Source organism: Chroicocephalus ridibundus, chromosome 7 (assembly GCF_963924245.1).
Source record: "Chroicocephalus ridibundus chromosome 7, bChrRid1.1, whole genome shotgun sequence".
In the NCBI taxonomy this organism is placed as follows: Eukaryota; Metazoa; Chordata; class Aves; order Charadriiformes; family Laridae; genus Chroicocephalus; species Chroicocephalus ridibundus.
In genome coordinates, this window is record NC_086290.1 from 55,938,784 (window position 1) to 55,960,628 (window position 21,845).

The 21,845-nt window shown below is 49.9% G+C and overlaps 1 protein-coding gene across 1 annotated transcript in view; it reads right to left on the reverse strand.

The window, feature by feature from the left end:
* Nucleotides 1-217: 217 nt before the first annotated feature.
* Nucleotides 218-21,845, reverse strand: part of LRRC75A (leucine rich repeat containing 75A) — a 93,408-nt gene continuing 71,780 nt past the window's right edge. The window contains exon 4 of the mRNA XM_063340843.1: nt 218-2,550. Within this exon, the coding sequence (XP_063196913.1) occupies nt 1,965-2,550 (586 nt within the window). The 3' untranslated portion in view covers nt 218-1,964. The remainder of the gene's footprint in view (nt 2,551-21,845) is intronic.

A 21,845-nucleotide genomic window follows, 5' to 3' on the forward strand; every position in this document is an offset into this window, starting at 1 on the left:
TCCACCTTGTGCCCACCCTGCAGAATCCAGCCCATAAACTGGATTTTTATTTTTTTTTTTTATTTCTCCAGCCATCTACAGCAACCCTTTTTTTTTTTTTTTCAAGCACCTCAGAGACCCCATAACTGCGGTGCTTTAGCACTGGTTTTTGCTGGGGTGCTCTGTGCTGCCAGCTGGGCGTTTCGACCTGTACAGAGGAAAAATTCAATGCCGGGTCGTTATTAAACATTGTCCTTTATTTTGATTACGGATAGCTCCTTTATTTCGGACAGAACAGTTTATTCGCTGCAAAGTTGTTTGGTTTTTTTCATGCCTGTTGGAAAGAGTTAGCATTAAAATTAAAAAAAAAAAAAAAAAGAAAAAAGGAAAAAGGCTTGGATACATGCAAATCATACTGAACATTGCCAAATGTATTAAAACGAGTAGCAGAGTTTCTTCTAAGTTATCTACTTGCGTACGGAGGAGAAACAACAACCCACGGCGTGAAGCCCCTCTGGAAAAAGCTTCCCGGTGCGGTGATGTTAAATGAACAGAGCCAAAGAGACGACCAAAAAAGCCCGGCGGTGTTTGCGCCCAGAAGCAGCAAAACCGGAGTAAAGCTGCGAGCTGGGAAAACCGTGCTGTAAAGCCGGTCGGGGATGGGGCTTTGAACAGGTAGAAAGGGGCTCCCCCTTAGCAAAGGGAGTCGTGTTTGGTCCTTTGAATGTAAGGGAGAGGAGGTTTTTCACACTTTCTTTTTCTCCCCCCCCCCCTCCCAGATTTAGGATCAAAGGAAATTCTGGTTCAAAAGGGCCCATTCCAGCGCTGCTGCTCTGGGGTGAGCCATTTTCCATCAAAAAGAAGATAAAATCAAAACCATGTCTCTTAGAAAAAAAAAAAAAACAAAAAAACAAACAAACCAACAAAATGATATTTTTAGAAACAAAGCACTTCTGGTCCAGGGGGCAACGGACGCAGCCAAGAGACCCAACAGCCTTTCGGAGGCTTTAAGTCTCCAGCCGGCCGTGTCCACCCAGCCCTCGGCGGCGGTGACACAGGGATGAACCCCAGCGTTATTTTTTTCTTTTATAAATCTTCACTACTGTGGTCTCTTTTATCAGCAACAGGAACGAACCTGAGCTGAGCCCCGGCGCCGGATTTTGCGGGTTGCGCCCCAAAACGGATCAAATACTCTCAGCGCTGCTGGTGCAAGCTCCAGGTAGCGCGGTTAAAAGCGCCGGGGTTATGACAGCGGCAGGGCGGGTGGGAAACGGGATTTTACATCTGAATAAATACTGGGCAGGCACAAGTGCCAGCCCCGTTCCCGTAAGGCTGGAGGGCGAGAGCAGCACCCAGGCACGCAACGGGCTGGGATTTAGCTCCGCGCCAGGAAAGCAAAGCTCTCCCTCGGGGCTGGCTCACAATATTAAGAGAAAACACCCCTGGTTAGCGCGTGGTGAGACTTTCGTTGTCTCTCAGCAGATACGCTCTTCATCAGCCGCTCCTGAAGCCAGGGTTGGAAAGGATTTAAGGTTTATCTGGCTGGCAGCCCTCTTTGGGGTGACCGCTGTCTGTCCATCGCGCCTGGGAGAGCAGCTGGGGTCAGGCTGGATCCAGCGCTAAGGAAAGGGAGCCCTTCCCCGCAAAGCCTGGGCACCTTCCTTCTCCCCTTTTGTGCTCTTCTAAGGGCCCCATGTTACACCACCTTGGAGATGCTTTTTTGAGAGGTTAAAAAAGCATAGCACACCACTAACGTTTAAAAATACCCGGCCAGCTTTTATAAAATACAAGTATTCAACACAATCACCTTTACGTGTTCTTTGAAAAGAAGCAAGTTGACATTCATCGCAGGGGAGGAAGGCAGCAGTCCAGACTCCCGAAGCATCCCACCGTGTGGACTGACCCTCCAGCACCTCCAACACTGAGGTCTCAATTTTAAGTCATCCTTGCTCAACGTGCCCACCCAAGATCCACGGAGCCGGACATCATGTCTGCGGTGTCGCAGCACCTTGCTCCGAGTTGGGGAGCTCCCCGGCCTCGACTGTTCTGTCCGTCTGCTGCAAGCCCATGTTGTCCGTCTCGCCTGGTCCAGCTCGCAGGTCCTCCTGGCTCTCGGCCAGGCCATCTTGGCTCTCCAAATCGCTTACCTGACCCTCGCCGAACTCCAGAATGGTTGGCAAGTTGCCTTGCTTTGGGCATCGTCTCTTCAGGCTGACCAAGAAGGGTTGTGGCAAGGAGAAGATGTCCACATTGTTGCCAAGGTCGATCCAGGTGACGCTGGGGAACTTCTTGGGGTCCTTCAGGGTTTCGGTGAGGTCCCGTAGGATGGCTTTGGTGAGCCGGTTGCCGTTGAGGGAGAGGGTGGTGAGGTGGGGCAGCACGCAGAGCACCGGCAGCAGCTGCAGCAGCATGTCATCCGTCAGCTCCGTGAAGCACAGCTCCACCGTGTCGATGTGCTCCGAGCTGTGCTGGAGGTAGGACGTGACACGGTCCAAGTCTTTCAGCGTCAGCGGGATGCCCGACAAGTCCACTGTGTTGTCCTGAGGCTTCCCCATCAGGACAGCTTTCAAGCTGCAGGGGGAGAAAAGGAGAGGGACGTTAATGTGGGGGGACATCTCTGCTTGGTGGCTTCACTTTGGGCTCCCCAGCTGTTCTTGGAGGGGGAAAGGACATGAGTTATTTAGGTAGGATGTTCGACTGGGGCTAACCATCTCTTCTGTAGAGGCCAGGAGTGTGTCTGTGCAGTTTGGGGGGGGGGGATGGGACGACAGAGAGACATTCAAGGCTGGTTATTGATAGAAGATGGCCAGAAACAAGGAGGCCATATTCAAAAAAACATAATTCAGAAGGAGCACAGACTTCTTTTATACAGCCACTGCAAAACCCTGGCATAAAGAGGCTATCCTGCTGCTTTTAAGGGTGGAAAAAAAGGGTGAGGAAGCCCTTCATTAGCTGGACAGGAATTGCTGGTGTAACTTCTCCCACTGCTGCTTATGAAGCTCTCTTTGAGCAGGAGGGCACGTGTTTGTCCTCTCGGCTGTACAGGTGGGACACCGAGACCCCAAACCGGAATGACTTTAGTCCAAGCCAGCAAATGTAGGATTAGACACCTGCAGGGCCGGATAGTTTGATCTAGTACTTCCAGTGTTAGACCTATTACGTCTCTTCATTCCAGCTGCCGAGGAGATGAGGACTATGGAGAAATCCTCAGATAAATAAATTAATTCTCCCAATGGCCCTACAGAGACTCATTAGCATGAGCGAGACTGGCGTTTCACGGGTCAATTTATCTTCTAAAGCGAATCAAAGAACACATCTACAATGAGGACCTGTCGGCAGACTAGCACTGCTGAGGACTTTTTGCTAATGAATTATTCTGAGTTAATTAGGAGGTGGAAGGAGCCTCATGCATGCTAATCGCTCATGTCAACTTGGTGAGCACACGTGTCTCACCTGCTGTGGTGGCACCGGTGTTAGCCTCACGCCCAACCAGCCAGCTGCAGAAATGCTTTTGCCTTCCACGACAGCCTGAGCCGGGGAAGGGTCCTGCCCAGCACCTGTTGGTTTTTCTAGCTAAAAAACCCAAACCAGCACTAACACTGCTCTTCTCAGCCACCGAGCAATGCCCGCCACCGAACAATGCCCACCACCTCTGCGGCACGGATGCTCAAGTGCGTCTGCTCCGCGGCCATCGCACCTTGTTGAAATTCATCTTGCACAGCACAGGCAGATGTTTTTACGGCTGGTCCCGGTGCGTGTGCCCCAAGCTGTGAGCTGTTTGTGACCTGGGGGTGGGAGCAGGCAGCTGGGACACGTTGGGCTTTTCCCCTGAGGAGTTATAGAAGTAACTCAACTAGAGAGTTGTAAATTGCACTGAGCTTTGAGCTTTAATTCATAAATAATGCACGGGCAACCTTGCAAGGTGTTGTGAGCTCCCCACTGGACTTTGGGGCAGGAGGCCGCTGTGCTTGGTGGGGCAATGCAGCTGATGCAGTCAGCAAGGCCGCTAGCTTAACGGGACGTCTCTTGGTTTTGGCAGCAGATACAGGACAAGCTGTGGCAGGGCCGCTCTGATGTCCAGCCTGCCATCACACACACCCACCGGTTGACAAAGCAACTGCATTCGCACTTGGGGTTGACCTGTTGGCCAGATAATGTGACGCGGTGGAGGACTTGGGGCCAAGATGCTGCTCTGCTGCCTCCTCTGGGCATGTTTTTTCCAAGCTGCCCAGAGACTATTATTTCAAGCAAGGGGAAAAAAGAGAGCTTTTTTTTTCCCCCCAGGTTGTGTCCTAGTTAACAAGAGAGTCTCCAAATGCAGAGCTACTCTTCTGTTCTCTTGAACGGCACAAAAGCCAGGTACTGGGTGCCCATGGCCAAAGGTTGGCTACGGAGACCTGGCTATGACCCAGCCAAGCTGGGGTGAGACCAGGCAAACTCCTGGTGTACTGGTTTTAGACCAGAAACATCTCACAAAACCTGACCAGGTTGCGATGGGGAGGCTGGGAGGGGTGAAAGAGCTCTTTTAGAGCTCCCTTGGTGATGCTACATTACACTCCATGGCCTGTTTAGCAGTACTTTGTTCTTGCTCCTCCTTTGAAGATCTTATTACAGGGAAGAAATGGACGCAGATAAGCGCTGGGATTAAAGTCAGCTTCCATCTAGAGGCTTGGCTAAACACTAGGAAAACAAACTCTCTTCCCAGTTTCAATCTGCACTTAAGCTGTGGCTTTCTGATACGGCGCCGTGGCAGAAAGGGAGGTAATTCTGCAGATCCTCCTCGGCTCGAGCAGGTACCGAAATCACAGCTGGATGCAACAACTGTGCAAATGGCCTTGATCATCAGCTGGCTCTCGGATTGCAGTCGTTTCACAGGAACTATTTGTTTTCAGGGAACACGCCATAGGAAAGAACTAAATTTGTTTTGTTTTTTTTTCTTTGTGGTTGCCTGAGCCCTTGACGGGCTCACGTGGCCCAGCGCAACCCTCCTGCTCTAATAGAAAAGCACCCGCCTGGTGCGCTGCGAGCAAAATGACCGAATTTCGCCTAAATGAGGTTGTGCAATGTTCAGGTGTCCTTAAGGAAACCAATTCCCCCCTCTCTTCATGCCCCAGAAAGTGCTCAGCTGCTCTGTGTGTGTTATTCCGGGATTTTATGTTGGAAGAGAGGAGCTTGTCCCGGCTGCGGTGGCTGCTGCCAGGGGGGACGTTGCCGTGGGCTGGAGCAGACTCGAGTCAGGCGGGAGGGGAGAGACCAGGAAGGGCGTTGCGGGATCTGGGGTAGGCAGCGAGTCTTCCCAAAAAAAAAACCAACAAAAAACCTGCTTGAATGGCACGAGACCATATGGCAGCTGCGCGAATTAATTTCTCGTCCTTAAAAAACGTGGGTTTGTGCAGCAGCTCATCACTGCACAGCGAACCCGGGGGACCTCCATCGGAAGCCATGGGAGATGGGGAGACGGGCGAACGCCTGGGATGTCTTGCAGAACTATCACCTGTTTCTTAACCTGACACGTAGCCCTACCTAGGCGGCTGTGCCAGCTCACGAGAAACGTCTCGTCCAGTGGTCGGGGGAAGAAAAAAAATCCATAATGGAGTCTCAAGAATAGAAATCAGCAGAAAAGGGACATATCCAGCATGGTTAGGTAAGATTCCGAGGAGGGGCAAGATCTACAGGAGCGAAACCAAACCAGCCGGAGGCAAAGCCACCTCCTTCTTCATACGGCACCAGGAGCAGGAAAACCAGAGCGCAGCGGCAGCACGCGGGGCTTTTATGGGTGTATTATCGATTTAATATGTGGTTTCGCTTCTCCAGCTCGGAAGAAATCCAAGAGGGTCGTTCCTCCGGCTTTTCAGGAACAGTTTTCGCTGATACAAACTGAAGCCCCAGCACGGAGCTCTGCCCTGCAGGGTCCTACGCCGCCGAGTGGGATTTTTTTTTTCGGGGGTTAAACCCCAGCATCCCCACGCGGGCACAGGCAATCCCGTGGGAACCGTGAGCACGGCTGCGTGCTCCAAGTCTCTGCACTTGCTTCGAGCATCCTAGCAAGAGAGTTGGGGTCTGAAGGGAAGAAACCAAACCAGCCCGATGGATGAGCCGCCCGTCACTAAGGGATTTTACTATGGGCTGAGGCTTTAGCGAGTAACAGGAGCCCAAGCCTATAATCATCCATGGCAGGCTCTGAACCCGTGATTTAGGCCGTTTCAAGGGCACACAAATTTGATGGGAAACCTTTTTTTTTTTTTTTTTTTTGGCTCATTAAGTGACTTATTGCACACATCAGCCGACGGGCGGGTTGGGGCGGGAGGACAGGCTAACGAGACCGGCTGCGACCGTTTATTATTTTTATGCACGTTTCAGTTGCTGGTTTGCCCTGGCAAAGATTATTCACGCAGGCTGCTTAGCCGGATAATTTCTATAATTTTAATCTTTCTTTTAATTTTGGTGCAATTAGCACTTTCCCATCTGGGCTCCTCTCAGCCGCAAGACGTGGTGAAGCCGGGATGCGTCTGCTACACCCCCTCTAATGTCACCTTAACACTACATGTGTTACCAAACCTGCGCTGCAGAGCGGAGAGGAGCGTGATGGAGAATGCTACCGGTTATTGAATTTCTTCCCGGCTGGGAGCTGGGCTGTGCAAAGGGGCTGGGGGAAGAGTCAGAGCTTGGGCTTGGTCCCTCATCCCCTTCCCCTGCCATGGGCAGCAAGCTTGGGCTGCAAGAGGGCTCACTCCGGTAGCCCCAGGCTGCTCGGTCTAAGCCACGGCAATTAATAACTTGGTCTTTGTTTTTCAGACAGGTGCAGCCGTAGGCGACGAGCGACCCTGCCTCAAACCAGCCAGAGAGAAGTTATATGTCAACGAATTGATGCAAATCCCCTGCGGTAAGATGCCGAGCTGCTCTTCCCCAGGGATGTGGGTTTTTAAATCAAAATGGCCAGGGTGAATCTAAGCGTCGTTGAGCCCTCGCTTTAACAGCGTGAGGTTAGTCTTACAGCTAATTTAACGTAAGAAACTAGCTCAAAATTTCCAGAAGCAATCAGCTTTGGAAGCTCTGGTAGAAATAACTGACCTAGGTGGGGGGGGGGCTCAGTCCTTGAGCACACCTCGGTAGCCGGAGAACAAGAGGGCTCTTAAAAAAGTTACAAAACTGCTGATGTTTTTTTTTCTTTGTTTAATATGATGGTGGTTTTTTTGTTATTGTTGGTTTTGGTGGTTGTGTTGTTTTGTTTTTTTTTCTCGTACAGCAAGACAGATCATACGATGTAAAAACTATTATTAAATGATCGGCGCCGAGCTCCAGTGGGTCGGTGACTAATATCCTGGTGTTTAACACATCTGGACTCTCCCTAAACTCTCCTGTGCCTCGGGGACCCGTCTCACTGCTGCGGGGGCGCTTCTGGTAGCGACAGCTGGTGGTTTGCTGGGTTAGCTGGAACCTCACACCCCACAACCCCCCCGCAGTAATTTAGCAAGATCTATACTTATCCCTTCCCAAAGTCTCATTTAACCTGTACGTGGGCGGAAAGACAGCTGTTAACGTGACGCGGCTCTCTCTACCGGTGATTTTTTTTGGCAACGCTGGGCAAGAAACTGATGAAATAGTACGTTTATTATTAAAAAAAAAAAAAAAAGGATGTTCTTATGTTGGCAGCTTCTTCTCTCCCATGTGTACCGCCGCATCATTTTTTGGAAGCAGCCCCGGCGAGCGAGGTGTAGCGAGGCTGGGCCAGGGCGATGCTTTGGGAACAAGCTCTTCCCACCTCAACTGAAAAAAAACAACTCCCCAAACCTAAATTACTCCTGGTTTGCTGTCTGGGAGCCCAAAGCTGGTTACTCACTGTCAAATAAAGCAGGTAGTATCCCTGCAAATAAGCGATAACCATCTAAAAGCATGGCTAAAATAAGCATTCAGGGAGTGAGCTTTGTTTTATCCAGCACGGACACCCCCTGCACGGAGCGATGCTGCCCGCCTGCCTTCATGGAACTTCTCCTGGGACTTCTAGTGTGGCTTTAATTTAGCAAAACCAAGATAACAAAGGGAGAATGGGGATAACGTCAGGGCAGCTCTTTTTGTTGTTGTTTTGAGCTGCTTTCAATATTGCTTCACGTTTGGTTTTTTTTTTTCCCTTGGAGCACGCAGACGGTTTGTGCCAGCAAGCAAAAGAGAATTTCTCCCTAGGGCTCTATCCTTTTTCTCCTTGCCCCGGGATTTAGCTGATACCTACTGAAACGGATTGATTATCTTGTACAAATAGCCTTTTCACCCTGACGAGCTGCGGTCCGTATCAAAGGCAGAGGAAATCTCCCGAATCCCTGGGGCAGAGCATCCCCCGGTTCTGCTCCTCTGCAGCAGCCTACGCACAATCTGTCCCTCGGGAAACAAACCACCCACCCCAAACAGGATTTAATAAAAATAGTTCTGTGGATATTCTCGACCATCTCGTGGAAATAAGGGGGGAATATTACGTTAACAAACAGCCGTAACAAACTTTTATCCCTGCCATGAAGTTTGCCACAGAAGGGCCCCAAATCTCTGCGGGAAGAGCTTACCATTGACCAAATCCCTGCGAGCTTCTGTGGAGGATCAGTTACGCCCACTTGGTTTCGTCCTCACATTTTATGAGGATATTCCATAGGGGAAGACACAGATTTTTTTTCTCCCAGCTGGAAAAAGTCTACAGGGTTTTGACCACTGTCATGATAGGATCGGGTGTACAGCCGTGCACTAAATCGTGCTTTGGCAGGACGCTGATTTATATACACTCACGCTGAACTGAAAGCGGTTTTGCGTCTAGCATTGAATCAGATCAGAAAAATGTTCCTGTGAACAAGAATATTGATGTTTAGATCAAAGAGAATTAAAAGAAAGGGATTTCCTCTTGGTTTAAACTCACGACATTTCTCTAAAGCGCCGCACAAACCGGGCCACGAGACAGTGATGTGCCATGCAATAAAGTATAAAACTGGGCTACTGAGCCACTTCCTTGGAGGACAAAGGGGTGGCTCAAGAAAAACGGAGAAGGGACAGCCCCACGGAGCGACGAACTACAGTACGACATTTGCATATTGCTGCTCAGAAAACTATTTATGAAAATACCAGCAAAAAGAAAATTATTGAACATAACGAGTCATCAGAAAAAACAAATAGTAAAGCCTTGAGACAAAAGACCCGGCCTGAACTACCGGCGGTATCAAAGGCAAGTATTAAATAGCTTTTTCCAAGTCCCTACTCCTGCTTCAAGTGATGACAGTCAGACGCTGGGATAGATAGTTTGGAAATGGAGGGAAGGAATACAGAGAAATGCGGGTACTCTGTTGGTAATAACGCTGACAAAAGCTTAAGTTGTGCAGCTCCCCCAGGCTCAAAGGAGGAACAGCGCTAAGAAAAGATAATCGTTTAGCTTAAAGGAGGAATGTGACCGAGGTATATATAATTATATAGTATATCTAATGCAATATATATTATATATTATTATATATTACATATCGCATATAATATATATTTTATAGATTATAGATTATATATTACACATTGCATATAATATATATTAGATATTAAATGCATATATAACAATAAGGATGAGAAAAACAGGGAAGATGAGAACAGACTGCTCTTCCTTTGTCTCTCTCAGTGCGCGAGCCGAGGGCCGCCCGCGGACGCCGACAGACTCAACTCCCCGCGCGTAAAAGGGAGGAGGGCGTACACAGAGCCCAAATCAACCTCCGAGCTCCGGCCACGGGATGTCACCCGGATCAAGGGCTTTGCGGGAGGTCCGGAGCGGACAACGGCGCTGCTGTGGCTGATAACATCAAAAGCCATGTTAGGATTTAATATATAAATAAATAGGCTGTGGGTTTGGTTGGGTTTTTTTCCCCCTGGAGCGCAATGGTAGAAATTCCGTGATTCACCCAAACAGGCCCCTTTCGCTCCATGGCCAGGGCTGGTGGTTTGCCCCCCCGTGAGCAGCCTGTTGTCCCCCCTCCCCGAGAGGCACTGGCTGGTCCAAAGGCTGTGCCAGGAGGTTGGGGGGGGGGATTTAAAAATACACACGCAAGTGCCTCTGTGTGTGTTGTGTGTGTGTTTTGCAGCTGCTCTTTATTTAAACTGGGGAGAGGCATTACAGTCCCAGAGCAAAAATGCTTCTACTTACGCCAGCGGCAAGGAAAGGAAACTCTATTTCCCAAGTTAAGTTAAAAAAAAAAAATATATCTTTTTAACAGGTTTGTGATGCTGCCTGGTTGAATACTTTCCCTTTTTTTTTTTTTTTTTCCTTTCTTTTGTTTCAAAAAAGCAACCAACCCAACGCATCAGACCATGAAAGATGAAATCCTCAAATAATGTAGACAGAGCCCAGCTCAGAACTGGAGTTGCCAAATTCTCCAGAATTTGGAGACATGCAATGCCTGTTTGGCCCACCCCAGCCCATGTTCACCTTTCGCTTCGTTCGGCAGCTTCCTTCGTCAGCCCCCCGGCGCGTGTGTGCGCTGTGATTAGTCATTAGCTGGTTTAGCTCGTTGTTTATGGCCACAGAAAGGTTTAGCGGATTATTAACAGCGTAGTTTGAAGTCTGTTTTTCCCTGCCTTTACAAACGAATAGCTTGGAAAGATTTCACGCCTCTTCTTAAGAGAGATTCGGGGTAAAGAGGGTTTTTAAATATATAAATACAAAAATATGTAACTTTAAAGCCCCTTTAGAGCTTACCAATAAACACGTAAGAAACTCCTAATTCTTTACTGCTAAGAGGGAAAGCACCAGTGTGGATTAGTTATTTTGGTCTCTTCTTGTTCCAAAAGCCTTCCCGGTTTTGCTAAGCTTTGCAGTTTTCACATCATAAAGTCCAGCCATCCCCGTCGTGAACTCCTTTCCCCTGCTATCGAGACCCCAGCCCGCTCCTCCCGCGAGTGCCGTCTGACTTGGGGGGGGGGGTAGGAAGGGCCTGGAGCTCATCATCGGGGGGCTTCTGCTCCTAATTTTGGCCCTGATGCGTGACATCAAAACTTTATTATGGCCATTTGAGCAACCTGGTCTAGTGGGAGGTATCACTGCCCATGGCAAGGGGGGCTGGAACCAGACATCTTTAAGGTCCCTTCCAAACCAAATCATTCCGTGATTCTACGATTTATAAAATAGTTGTGGCTGCCGGGAATGCTCTGTGGGAACCACATCACCTGACATCCCTGGGCAGGATCTCCTATTGCCATTGCAAGACCAAACACTGGGCTATTTCTCAGATCCAGCACATCATTTTTTTAAGCATCTTGTGAAGACCATACCTTGAGGGAAATGCTAAATTTTTCCTCTACGTTTTCCTCTTGCAGCAGGATCCCCAGCGCTGCACGCTGCTGGTCGCTGCCGGCGTGACGCTTGCAGCAGTATCTCCTCCGCGTGCCCGAGTGCACGGGCTGCTCCAGGAATAGCTCTTTGTTTACACGTCTTTCCTTTCCAAATCCCACTGAATTTTCTTTGGCTCCTCACCAAGCTACGCAGGCCTGTTCCTCCCCTGTTCCAGGCACAGAGCTTGGGAAGTGCATGGGATAGCTGATGGGAAGAGCAATTTCTGTGCACCCAAGAGCATCCCCCGCACCAGGAGACCCGACCCGGGTCTCGCAGCTTTGGCCACGGTGTGATACTGGAAGGACTGTTGGCATCAGCAAGATCTTGATCAATAAACCCTTCCCATCATGGCGAGATAAAGTCAAGCACCTTTGATTTATATTTCTTCACTAAATCACTCCATACCTGAGTAATGTCTCCACAGACACCTATTAAATTCTAAAAGCTTTTGACACAAATGACAAGAAAAAGTCAGTTTTATCCCTGGATGAGTGCCGAGACCCTTTCCACCAGCCTCAACTCCTTCATTCCAACCCATCTGATGAAAAGCCATCCACGAGAGAGCAGCGTCACCCAGCCCTTGGTGCCTAAAAGCCAGCACATCACCCCAAACCCAGGTCAGGAGGGACACAGCCCTGGTGTGGTGAAGGGATGAGATGTCACCGTGCCATCGGATGTCCTACTCACAGCACAGCCCTCGGCTCCTCTGCTGGGTATGTCACACAGACTGAGTTATCTGAGAGCTGGTGGTGGCTTTGGGGAGATGTGCTCAGACTTTGAAGATCCATGTCCGGCTCTAAGCACACCTAAGCATCCTAATATTGAAATAATTCAAATATTCAAAATAATGCACACGTGAAGGAAGGAATCCACTATTTTGGGTGCAGCATCTCTTTGGGGAGAAACAAAGTGCAGAAGAAGAGAACGGAGAACAGAAGAAACAGAGAAGAGTCTCTGGGTGGGGCTGGGTGGATTAATTTACTTTTAACATCTCCCAAAATACCCCTAATTCCACCCTAGAGCATTTTTCTCAGGAAAGGAAATAAAGGACATAAATTTTCTTTGCATTAAGCATTTTGGCAATGCGATGTCCTTTTAATTAGTCCCTTTCTAAGGCTGATGTGCCTCCAGCTCGCGCTGGCGCAGAGGAGACGGGAAACCACGGGGGGAGGAGGGTCGGGCAGCTCGGGTGAAAACTGCAGGCAGGGACTGGCTTCTGCCCGCTCTTTCATGGGCACAGGCGCTGCGGGAAGCGTGAAGGCTGCATTGGTTTTGGAAGCTGAGAAGAAAAATACCAGCATACGAAAAGGAACCAGGCACATTTAAATTCCTTTCAATAACTTGCTCAAAGGGGAAAAGAAATCTGCAGTGTTTTTTGGTTTCCAGTCCAAACCACATGAATTTGACCCGCTAACACTGGCCAAGGGGAAGGCACAGATCCATCACCCAGGAACTCAAGGGAAGTCCATCTGGGTCCAACTGCGGGTGCTCGCGCCCAGGCTGCTGGAGAAGCAGCTGCCCTTGGTGGATATTTGGTGATGGGGCCCTACAACAGCAACCCCTAGAGAAGGTCCAGCGGCAAGGTTAAACCAAACGAAAACTCTGGGATGGACCAAAAGTGCACCTACTCCTTCCCATGGCCGAGCTCCCTCAGGCAACCGCTCTTCCCTTGCAGCTTCCCACAGTCTACAGCTGCGCGATTCCTGCTGTGTCATAATTTCACGGCGTCTCTGTGGTATTCAGTAAAAGGACCCAATTAAAGCTTTACAAGCGACAAGCTTCTTGGAAAATGAAGTACTGTTATCTGAAGAAGCAACTTGACAAGTATCTCCAGTAGGGATAATTAAGCCGAAGAGCCGCTTTCATTTGCATGCCACACAGCCAGCTCCTCGTCATGGTCCAGAGCCACGGATTCAAATACGCAGTGAAGCGACGGCCTTCTGCGCTGTATGAGAACCGCCGTTTATGTGTGGCAAGAGCAGGGATTTTTTCTTCCCCCAACTCGTTTTTAATTTCCTGCTAAACAAAATTCTAAAAATAAGCATTTGGGATCCATCAAAATGCTTTGCTATAATTATAACTCTATTTAACTTATTGCAAAAAAAAAAAAAAAAAAAAAAAAAGTAAATATCCTGCTGTTGGAGTACTCCATTTTTCTATCCCCGTCCTCCCCAGAATGAAATGTATTTATATACTCCTTCCTACGATACATTTTGCTCTCAAAAAACCGACATTTTCCTATAGTGAAAACGTGCTGGAATATTTCCAACAAACTCTACTCCAGCGTAATAAGAAACTGCAGCTGACGCCCCATTAATAACATGCATTTGCAGAAAAGGCAATTTGCACAAGTGCCAACAGAAAAACAATCAAGAATTTAAAAGAAAACAACATGTTGGGCTCGTTGCTTCCGTAAATGACCTCCTGGAAGAGAACGGGACCGGAATAAGAAACTGCAAGTTTGCATGAAGAGAAACAACAGTTTGCAATAAAATAAACAACGTTTTCTTTAAATTCTAACACAGGGGGGGAAAAAAGGCCAAAAAGACTCTTGGAAAGGGACTTTTATGATTGAGTATATTAAAAATACCCAAGTAACTATTGGATTTACTTGAACAACTCCCCACTAGAGAGAAAGGAAGCTGATGTGCTCTGGTTTGACTGGGAGAAGGACCTTTGAACTGCGTTGCAGTCCTCAGCCTCCAAGGGAAAGAGGCCATAGGAAGAGAAATCACTAGCAAACTGCTCATAAAAACATACGCTTTGCTGCCAATATGTTTAAAACAGTTCCAAACGAGTGAGTTGAAAGGAAGAGGAGGAAAAAGGAAAGGGCCGGGGAGGTTGAGAGATGGGAGGCAAGAGGAAGGGGCTGTGAGGGACAGGAGACCCGTGGGGATGGAGGGAGCATGGGAAGGGGCTCCAGCTGGGAGCTGGCTGCTTGAAATCCTTCATTTGGTTGCTTGAAATCCTTCATTTCAGCCTCTGCCTTTGGTTTCGTTACCACTTTGTCTTGTCCTTGCAATGGATGACCCCGCAGACAGACTGGATGTGACCCCCAAGGTGGGGCGCGACAGCGTGGCTGCTGCCTCTCTGTCCCCCTCATCACAAATTTTAGAGAAAAAGAAATTTGTTTTTAGACATCTTGCCTATTCACAGATGGAAGGGGCTGTTGTTAATTATCTCCATCCCTTTCCCTTCATCAGGAGGCAACTGGGGCCCGGGGAGCTTTGGCGTGGGGGAAACCACACACCGTTGGGCAGGGTGGATTGAGAAGCATCAGCTCCAGTTTACTTCTGCCCACCAAAATCCTGCTGCAGCCCTCCAACCTGCCCCTGGTGCTGCCAAACATCAAAAAAATAATAATAAAAAAAAAAAGCCCAGGAAAAGTTTGCAGAGAATGGGACGTATCAAACCAAACAGGCTTTCACTGACGGCTCGAGGTTCACACTTTGTAGAGGCTGTTTGTGTTTCCTGTTCCTTGAAATAAGTTAAATTCCATTAATACAAAGCAGAAGATAACAGGATTTTTGTCTGGGGGAGGGGGAGGGGAAAGAAGCTTCAACTCTCATCCTCCAGCCCAGTTTTCTCATCAGAAACCAGCCCAAAGAAAAAAAAAAAAAACAAAAAAAACCAAACAAAACAACTCTCCCAACTGCTCTTCCTGCAATTAGGGAGTGATCAGCTGCCAAAGTGTGTGCCTGGGGCTTCGCTTTCCCTAAACTGTTTATTTTATGGGAGCACAGATCACATTTGGAAGAGTTTAGGCAGGCGGAGGTCCCCCGTTGCCTGTGCTGCTCTGGTGAGAGCCGGAGCACGAGACGCGGCCGCCAGCCCCGCTCCCGGCATCCCCGCTTGTCCCTCGCGCTGTTTGGGAAGAGGTTTTCTCCAGGGCCAGGAGCTGATATCACCCCCCTCCGTTCCGCCCCCCCCTCCAAATCCTTGGCACATCTTCCATTGCAAGCCAAGGCCCTGCCCTTCCCACCACCATCCCGACACCAAAGAATCATGACACGGGTCCTGACGCTCTCGTGGGTGGATGAAAGGGAAACCACCTGCTTCTGCTTCAGCCTGACAGGGGACACATTTCAGACAGCTGGTTTTTGGGGGGACTTGTACCCTTCACCCAGGGCAGAGGGCGGACGAGCCTGCAGATGTCCCATAGCTATGGGGCTAGTGTCCTCCGAGCCAAGGTGAAGGCCTTTCACCCGTTGTTTGGCCTTGCTCTCAGCTTTTGATTGTAATTTGCACATCTATCGGTCCAAAAAAGTCCTGTTCTGTGTGGCTTTCAATAAACAGACATTATATTGGCCAAGAAAGCCCTGGTGCTGTCACCGCCCTGCTTCCCTGCAGGGGCGTACGATGCTCAGCGAGGGACGAGACCCTGGGCATTAGTGGGTGTTGAGCTAACGAGATTTGACCGGTGTGCGACTGCTTCCCCGAGCCCTCCCTGCCCCGGGAGACGCAATCTGCTTCTCATTAACCTGCCCAGAAAATAACGGGTCCTACCCAGCACAGCAGAGCAGAGCGGCCATTGTAACCTCAGCTTTCACCCGCCGAGCAATAACAGGATCCAACCTGATCCACTACTAATTCCCCTGCTCGTGCCTTCAAAAGAAAACGGGATGGGGCTTTTTTTTGTAGCTTTTTCACATTCTGTTCCAATGAGGAGGTTTGACAGTACTCCTGTCCTCCTCTCTTTATAAGTACAGCAGAAACTTGCTCACCGGAGTGGGGGTGTGTGAACCTGCTTTATTTGCATCCCACAGGTTCCTTTTCCTGCTGCTGGGCACGTTTTCTCGTGCAGCTTTGCCACCTGCTCGTAAAGTTATTCCATTTTAACAGACCCTTTTCATGAGCCCGGGGTCAGCAGAAAGCAGCCGCTACCATTTCTGGGGCTGCAAAGCCAAACAAAGGACAAACGAGTGTCTTTAACCCCCCAAAGAACACCCACTCTTCCTTCATTGCTTTTGGCAGATTGTTTCCCCGCTAATGCTGGGGATTTCAGCATTCATCTTCCCTAAAAAGCTGAAAACCGAGCGAATATCGGCGGCGAAGCTGGGCCTAACAGAAAAGTCATTTCAGATGCTGCTCTTTACAGCCAGCCAGCAGCGCTGCCCAGTTCCCTCAGTCCCTACGGCACTGCAAATCCTTCCAGACAAGCAGGAAAATCAAAAAAACCTTCCCTGAATTGTCCCTGGCGGGCTGTGTAACCTACTCGCTTTTCCGATAAAAGACAGGCCCCGTTATCCATTGTGTCAATAAAACTACAGACCAATCACCCTCTCCCATTCAGCTTTCTGAACGCAAACAATTTGCCCTTTTTTCTGGTTTCTGTACCCATCAGTGATGAGGTTTTGTGCCGCCGTGTTCCGAGCTGGCTGTTGGAGGGGGATGAGCGATGCCGGAGAGATCAGCGCAACAACAAATCTTCCCACGGTAAGGAATTTGTTCATATTACTGGAACACACACATATATATTTTTTTTCCAAGTCTCCAACTCATCATCTTCAGGACGATGAGCCACGTTTTAGCCCTCAGCGGCCAGCATGACCCGATAGCTGATTAAACCGGGGAATGCAGGAGAGGCCACGCTCCAGATGGGCACTTCTCTTAGCCAAGATGCTGCCAAGGAATACAGCGAGGTGAGAAGTGACCTTCACGAGAGAGTGCGCACACGAGGAGGGAGCACACGAGGACGGCTTCCTCCCCCAAAAACCCCCGGCTCCCAGTCCGGTGTTAACCCTGGACAAGGGGTGGGTGAAACACCTGGAAGAACATATTTGCCACCTTGGGCTACACGTTGCTAGACAAAAGAAATCAGTCTCGGGGCTGAATGCTCCGTTCCTCAGGGATTGGGATGTGTCAAAACACAGGCTGCCGTGTGTTGGCGAGATACGCCACAGCCAAAGCTGAGAACTGAACACGGGCAGGGTCTACACCCCTTTTCTTGGAGGTGCCAACCAGCTCCTTTTGAGATGCAAAAGATCATTCTGCACTTTCCTGAGCCCTGCTGGGACGCTCGGCCCATGGCCGAGGGGGGGGCTTTTTTCTCCACCCCATCACCCATGAGCCAAGGGGAGTACATCACGTCTAGTCATAGAATAATTTGGGTGGGAAGGGACCTTTAAAGGCCATCTAGTCCAACTCCCGGGCAATAAGCAGGGACATCTTCAACTAGATTAGGTTGCTCAGAGCCCCATCCAACCTGACCTTGAGTGTTTCCAGAGATGGGGCACCTACCACCCCATCTACAGCCAGGAAAGCTCCAGCCGTGCCGGCCGCCGGTGCGCTCGCACTCCTCATCGCAGCCCTGCTGTGACCTGCACCCGGCTGCTCACATCTCCTCGTGTCCAGCTCACAGCCTTCCCCGGTCCGACCCTCCCCGCCTGGGCTCTCCCACTCCTGCCAGCCCCACAGCACTGCACCAGAAAGAAAGAAACAACCCAGATCCAGCCCAAATACACCTCGCTGCCCCTTCGAAATGCTCGATGCCCAGATGCCACCATTCCAAAACCTTCATGCTCAAAACCTGGCTCCAGCCCTTCGCCTCCCCACGGCAGCAAGGAGCAGCGGCGCTTCCAGGGCTCGTACCACCGTCCTCCTTCGAACCGCTATTTTAAAGCGTTAGTTTCATTCAAAGAGAGCAGCAGCGGGCGCGAGAGGTGGAAACTCGCCCCGACAGCGAGTTCAGAGCCCCAAGTCAAAGCGATGGATGAGCTCACTAAACACCTTCATTTACCGCCGCTAACGATGCACCATGTGAAAGGGCTTGAAAAAAAAATTTTAAAGAGCCTCTATCAAAGCTTCATCATAAAGCTTGATTCTCCTAATTGGGAAATATAGCTGGGGGTGACAGCCACACTGGGGCCAGCTGGTAATTAGATGGTTGTCGCTGGGTGGGGAAGCGATGTCTTTCTTGCGAGGTGGCGGGGGACCAGCCCGGTGCGGGAGCAGCCGCCGGGCCCCGGGCGAGGGCGAGAATTGCCCCTCACCGGCTAAAAAGGAACTAAGGCAGCGGCTGTTTTGGACAAGACAAATAATCACAAGGTGTTTGGAGGTCTTCCAAGGCGGGGAGGAAGCGCGCGTGCGCGGGGATTTGTTATTCCACCAGCTGATTCCCTCATTTAAGAACAATTTCTACTGGTTGATTCCCCGCTCCGCAGCCCAAGTTGCGTGGCTAGATTTAAATAACCACCGCCGTGTGTCAAAAGCAAAACTAATTTCCACTCCCCCCAGAAGCAGAGGAAGTGGAGGAGTAATCATTAAAAAAAAGAAATTAAGAAAGTCACACTTTTCGCCTTTTCTAATCAGGCACGGGACTAGAAAACGTATTCAGAGGACCACAAGCACCTAAGCACGAGGAGGTGGGATGGATGTTCCCTCCAAGGGGAGGAAAAGAGGAAAACTACTGGGTTATTCCTTAATTCATAGCAGAAAGGGAGAGGAAGGAGGAGGAGGAGGGTAGCTAGAAAAGGAGGTCTGAAATCACAGGTAGTGCCTGTGACTACCTGAAGCTTTTAAGGCTGCAGCAGGAGTGTGACCAAGCTCAGGAAAGCACGGAGGCAGGAAGGGATGTCCCACTGCTCTAAGTCACCTCATCCCAGCCCCGCTGCCAGATTTTTTTTCTATTTTAGGATATTTTTTAGTACTTCTGGCTGTCAGTTTGTTTGCTCAAGAAGGGAACAGCAAAGGCAATTCAAGCAATTTGTTATATGAATATCCTTGATGGATATTCAGGGTCGATATCCATCAGCAGGGGGGAAAAAAATGGGACTCCACAGTTTGGTTTAATTGTTTTAAATTCCGGAGCAACCCAGGTGACTTGTGGAGGGCAAGGAAGAGGGTAAGGGCTCATTTTACAGAGTGAGTCAATGGAAAACCTTAGGCCCCTTCCAACGCGACAGCTTGCCCTGTAGCACTGACCCGGGTGGCATTTCAATTCGCGTGCATTATTTACAGGTTAGCTCCAAACAGCTTAAAAAGCAGGTCTTTGCTAACGCCAGCTCCTTCCGACGGAGCGAGGTGAGACGGGGCTGGCACCTGGGAAGGAGCCGCAGCGTCCCCGCGATTTTGCAGCTCTAAGGGATGATCTCTCCGCCAGCAAAAACGACAGCCGTGAGATGCCATCCATCCCAGCTCGCCGGCAATGACCCTTCAGCTGCACAGAGCACAGGGACAGACCGACCAAACCGGGAGACGCTGATGCTGGATGATGTGGGTGAAGCCAGGGAGGCAGCTGCTAACACACCGAAAGGTTTGGTAGGTCGGACGTGTCACAGGAATAGAGACCAGAACCAACACAGGACAGAAAGCTGGATCGTAATTAGGAAGCCTTCTTTGCAACGTGTTTCATTTGAATGTGCTGAACAGCCGGAGGGATAATAACCACACGTTTGCACTCTTTAACACTGTAAATGAGAGATCCTTAACGCTGCCCAGCAAAGCACCCAAACCCAGGAGACACCAACTCAAGGGCATCGAGCCCCACTGCGGGATGTGACTCTGGCCATCCCGAGTGATGCTTTACAGCTGGTGTGGGACATGTAAACCTGCATCCCAGCCAAAATCAGCGCTGCCTGATGGCTTCTTTCAAAACAGCCCTGCCAGGAGTTGTTTCAGGCAGGAGAAAGAAGAGGCACTTGCTGTGCAAAGCGTCACTGCCTCCAGCAGCAAGCCCTCGGTGGTCAGGGCAAATTCCCTATTTCCAAGTCAAATTACACCAACCCCAGCCCCACGTGTCGGAGACAGATGCCAGAACCAGACGTTGCTGCTGAGCCACCTTCTCCCAAATGGCCAAACCTGACGGCTCCCCCCACCAGCGACCGGCAGCCCCAAACCTCCTGCTGACATTTCAGATTAGACGGACACTCATCCCACCTCGCGTGGCACAAAATCTCTCTTCCTTTGCAGCCTGCGTCTCTGGCTCTTGCGCTCCGAGCGCTGCATCATCGCGCTCGCCTACATCTTGTTTTCCCCAGGTTTGCTGAAAGCTTGCAAATTCACAGCCGGGCTCAGCCCCTACTAACTTGTTTGCACACCCATGTCACAAGGTCTTGAAAGAGCCCCAAGGCAGCCGCGGAACTTTCTGATAAAGTGAGGACACCGTGCTCCCTTCCCATGGCTATGAGCCCTCTGCAAGAAGAAGCACTCCCGGTGCCTCCTCAGCGGTTGCCAAAAAGGCTTTTCTGGATGCGCAGGGCTGGGATTTGGCCTGTTTAATCGCTGAGTCATCTGCCCTAAATCTCATCGGTCCCACTATCATCAGAGCCAAAGCACCGAGCATCAGCTTTCCCCCGCTCCCTTGCTTCAGCAGAGTGATGCTTGCTGTTAACACACCAGGGATTTTAGGGGAAACACAGCTGCCCACGGCCCTCTCAGCCCCACGCTGCTTCGGAAGCTGTGCCAGGTCGGCAGCAAAGCAACCCCGTACATCGAACCTCCTGGCTGCCCTCTTACCTCTCGGGGTTTATCAGCGCCAGAGGCAGCGGCTGGAGCTCAAGGCTTGATGCTGCAAAGCGCCAACATGCTGTAAACACTCTCGGTAGAGGAGCTGGGATGCACCTTTCTTCCGACAACTCCATCAGAATCATAGAATTACCCAGGTTGGAAGGGACCTTTCAGATCACCTAGTCCAACCATCGACCTAACTCTGGCAGAAACCATCACTTATCTAAACTATATCTCTAAGCAGTGTGTCCACCCGTCTTTTAAATACCTCCAGGGATTTAGATGCCAATAGGATAGGATGGAATGAAATAGGATAGGATAGGATAGGATAGGATAGGATAGGATAGGATAGGATAGGATAGGATAGGATGGGATGGGATGGGATGGGATGGGATGGGATGGGATGGGATGGGATGGGATGGGATGGGATGGGATGGGATGGGATGGAACAGAACGGAATGGAATGGAGTAGGATAGAGTAGGATAGAATAGAATAGAATGGAACGGAATAGAATCTTTCAGTTGGAAGGGACCTACAAGGATCATCTAGTCCAACCATCAACCTAACTCTGACAAAAAACATCACTTATCTAAACGATATCTCTAAGCAGTGTGTCCGCCCGTCTTTTAAATACCTCCAGGGATTTAGATGCCGATGGGATGGGATGGGATAGAATGGAATGGGATGGAGTAGAATGGAATGGGATGGAGTAGAATGGAGTAGAGTAGAGTAGGATAGAATAGAATAGAGTAGAGTAGAGCGGAACGGAACAGAACAGAACGGAATAGAACGGAATGGAACAGAACAGAATAGAACGGAACAGAATAGAATAGAATATTTCAGTTAGAAGGGACCTACAAGGACCATCTAGTCCGACTGCCTGACCACTTCAGGGCTGACCAAAAGTTAAATTAAGGGCATTGTCCACGTGCCTCTCAAACACTGCCAGGCTTACGGCATCGACCACCTCTCTGGGAAGCCTGTGCCAGGGTTTGAAGGCACTGCTCCGGTGTGCAAAGGGGCACAGCATCCCTCGCTCACGCACACAGCTCCGGGCGGCAGTGCCTTGTCCCAGCAAAC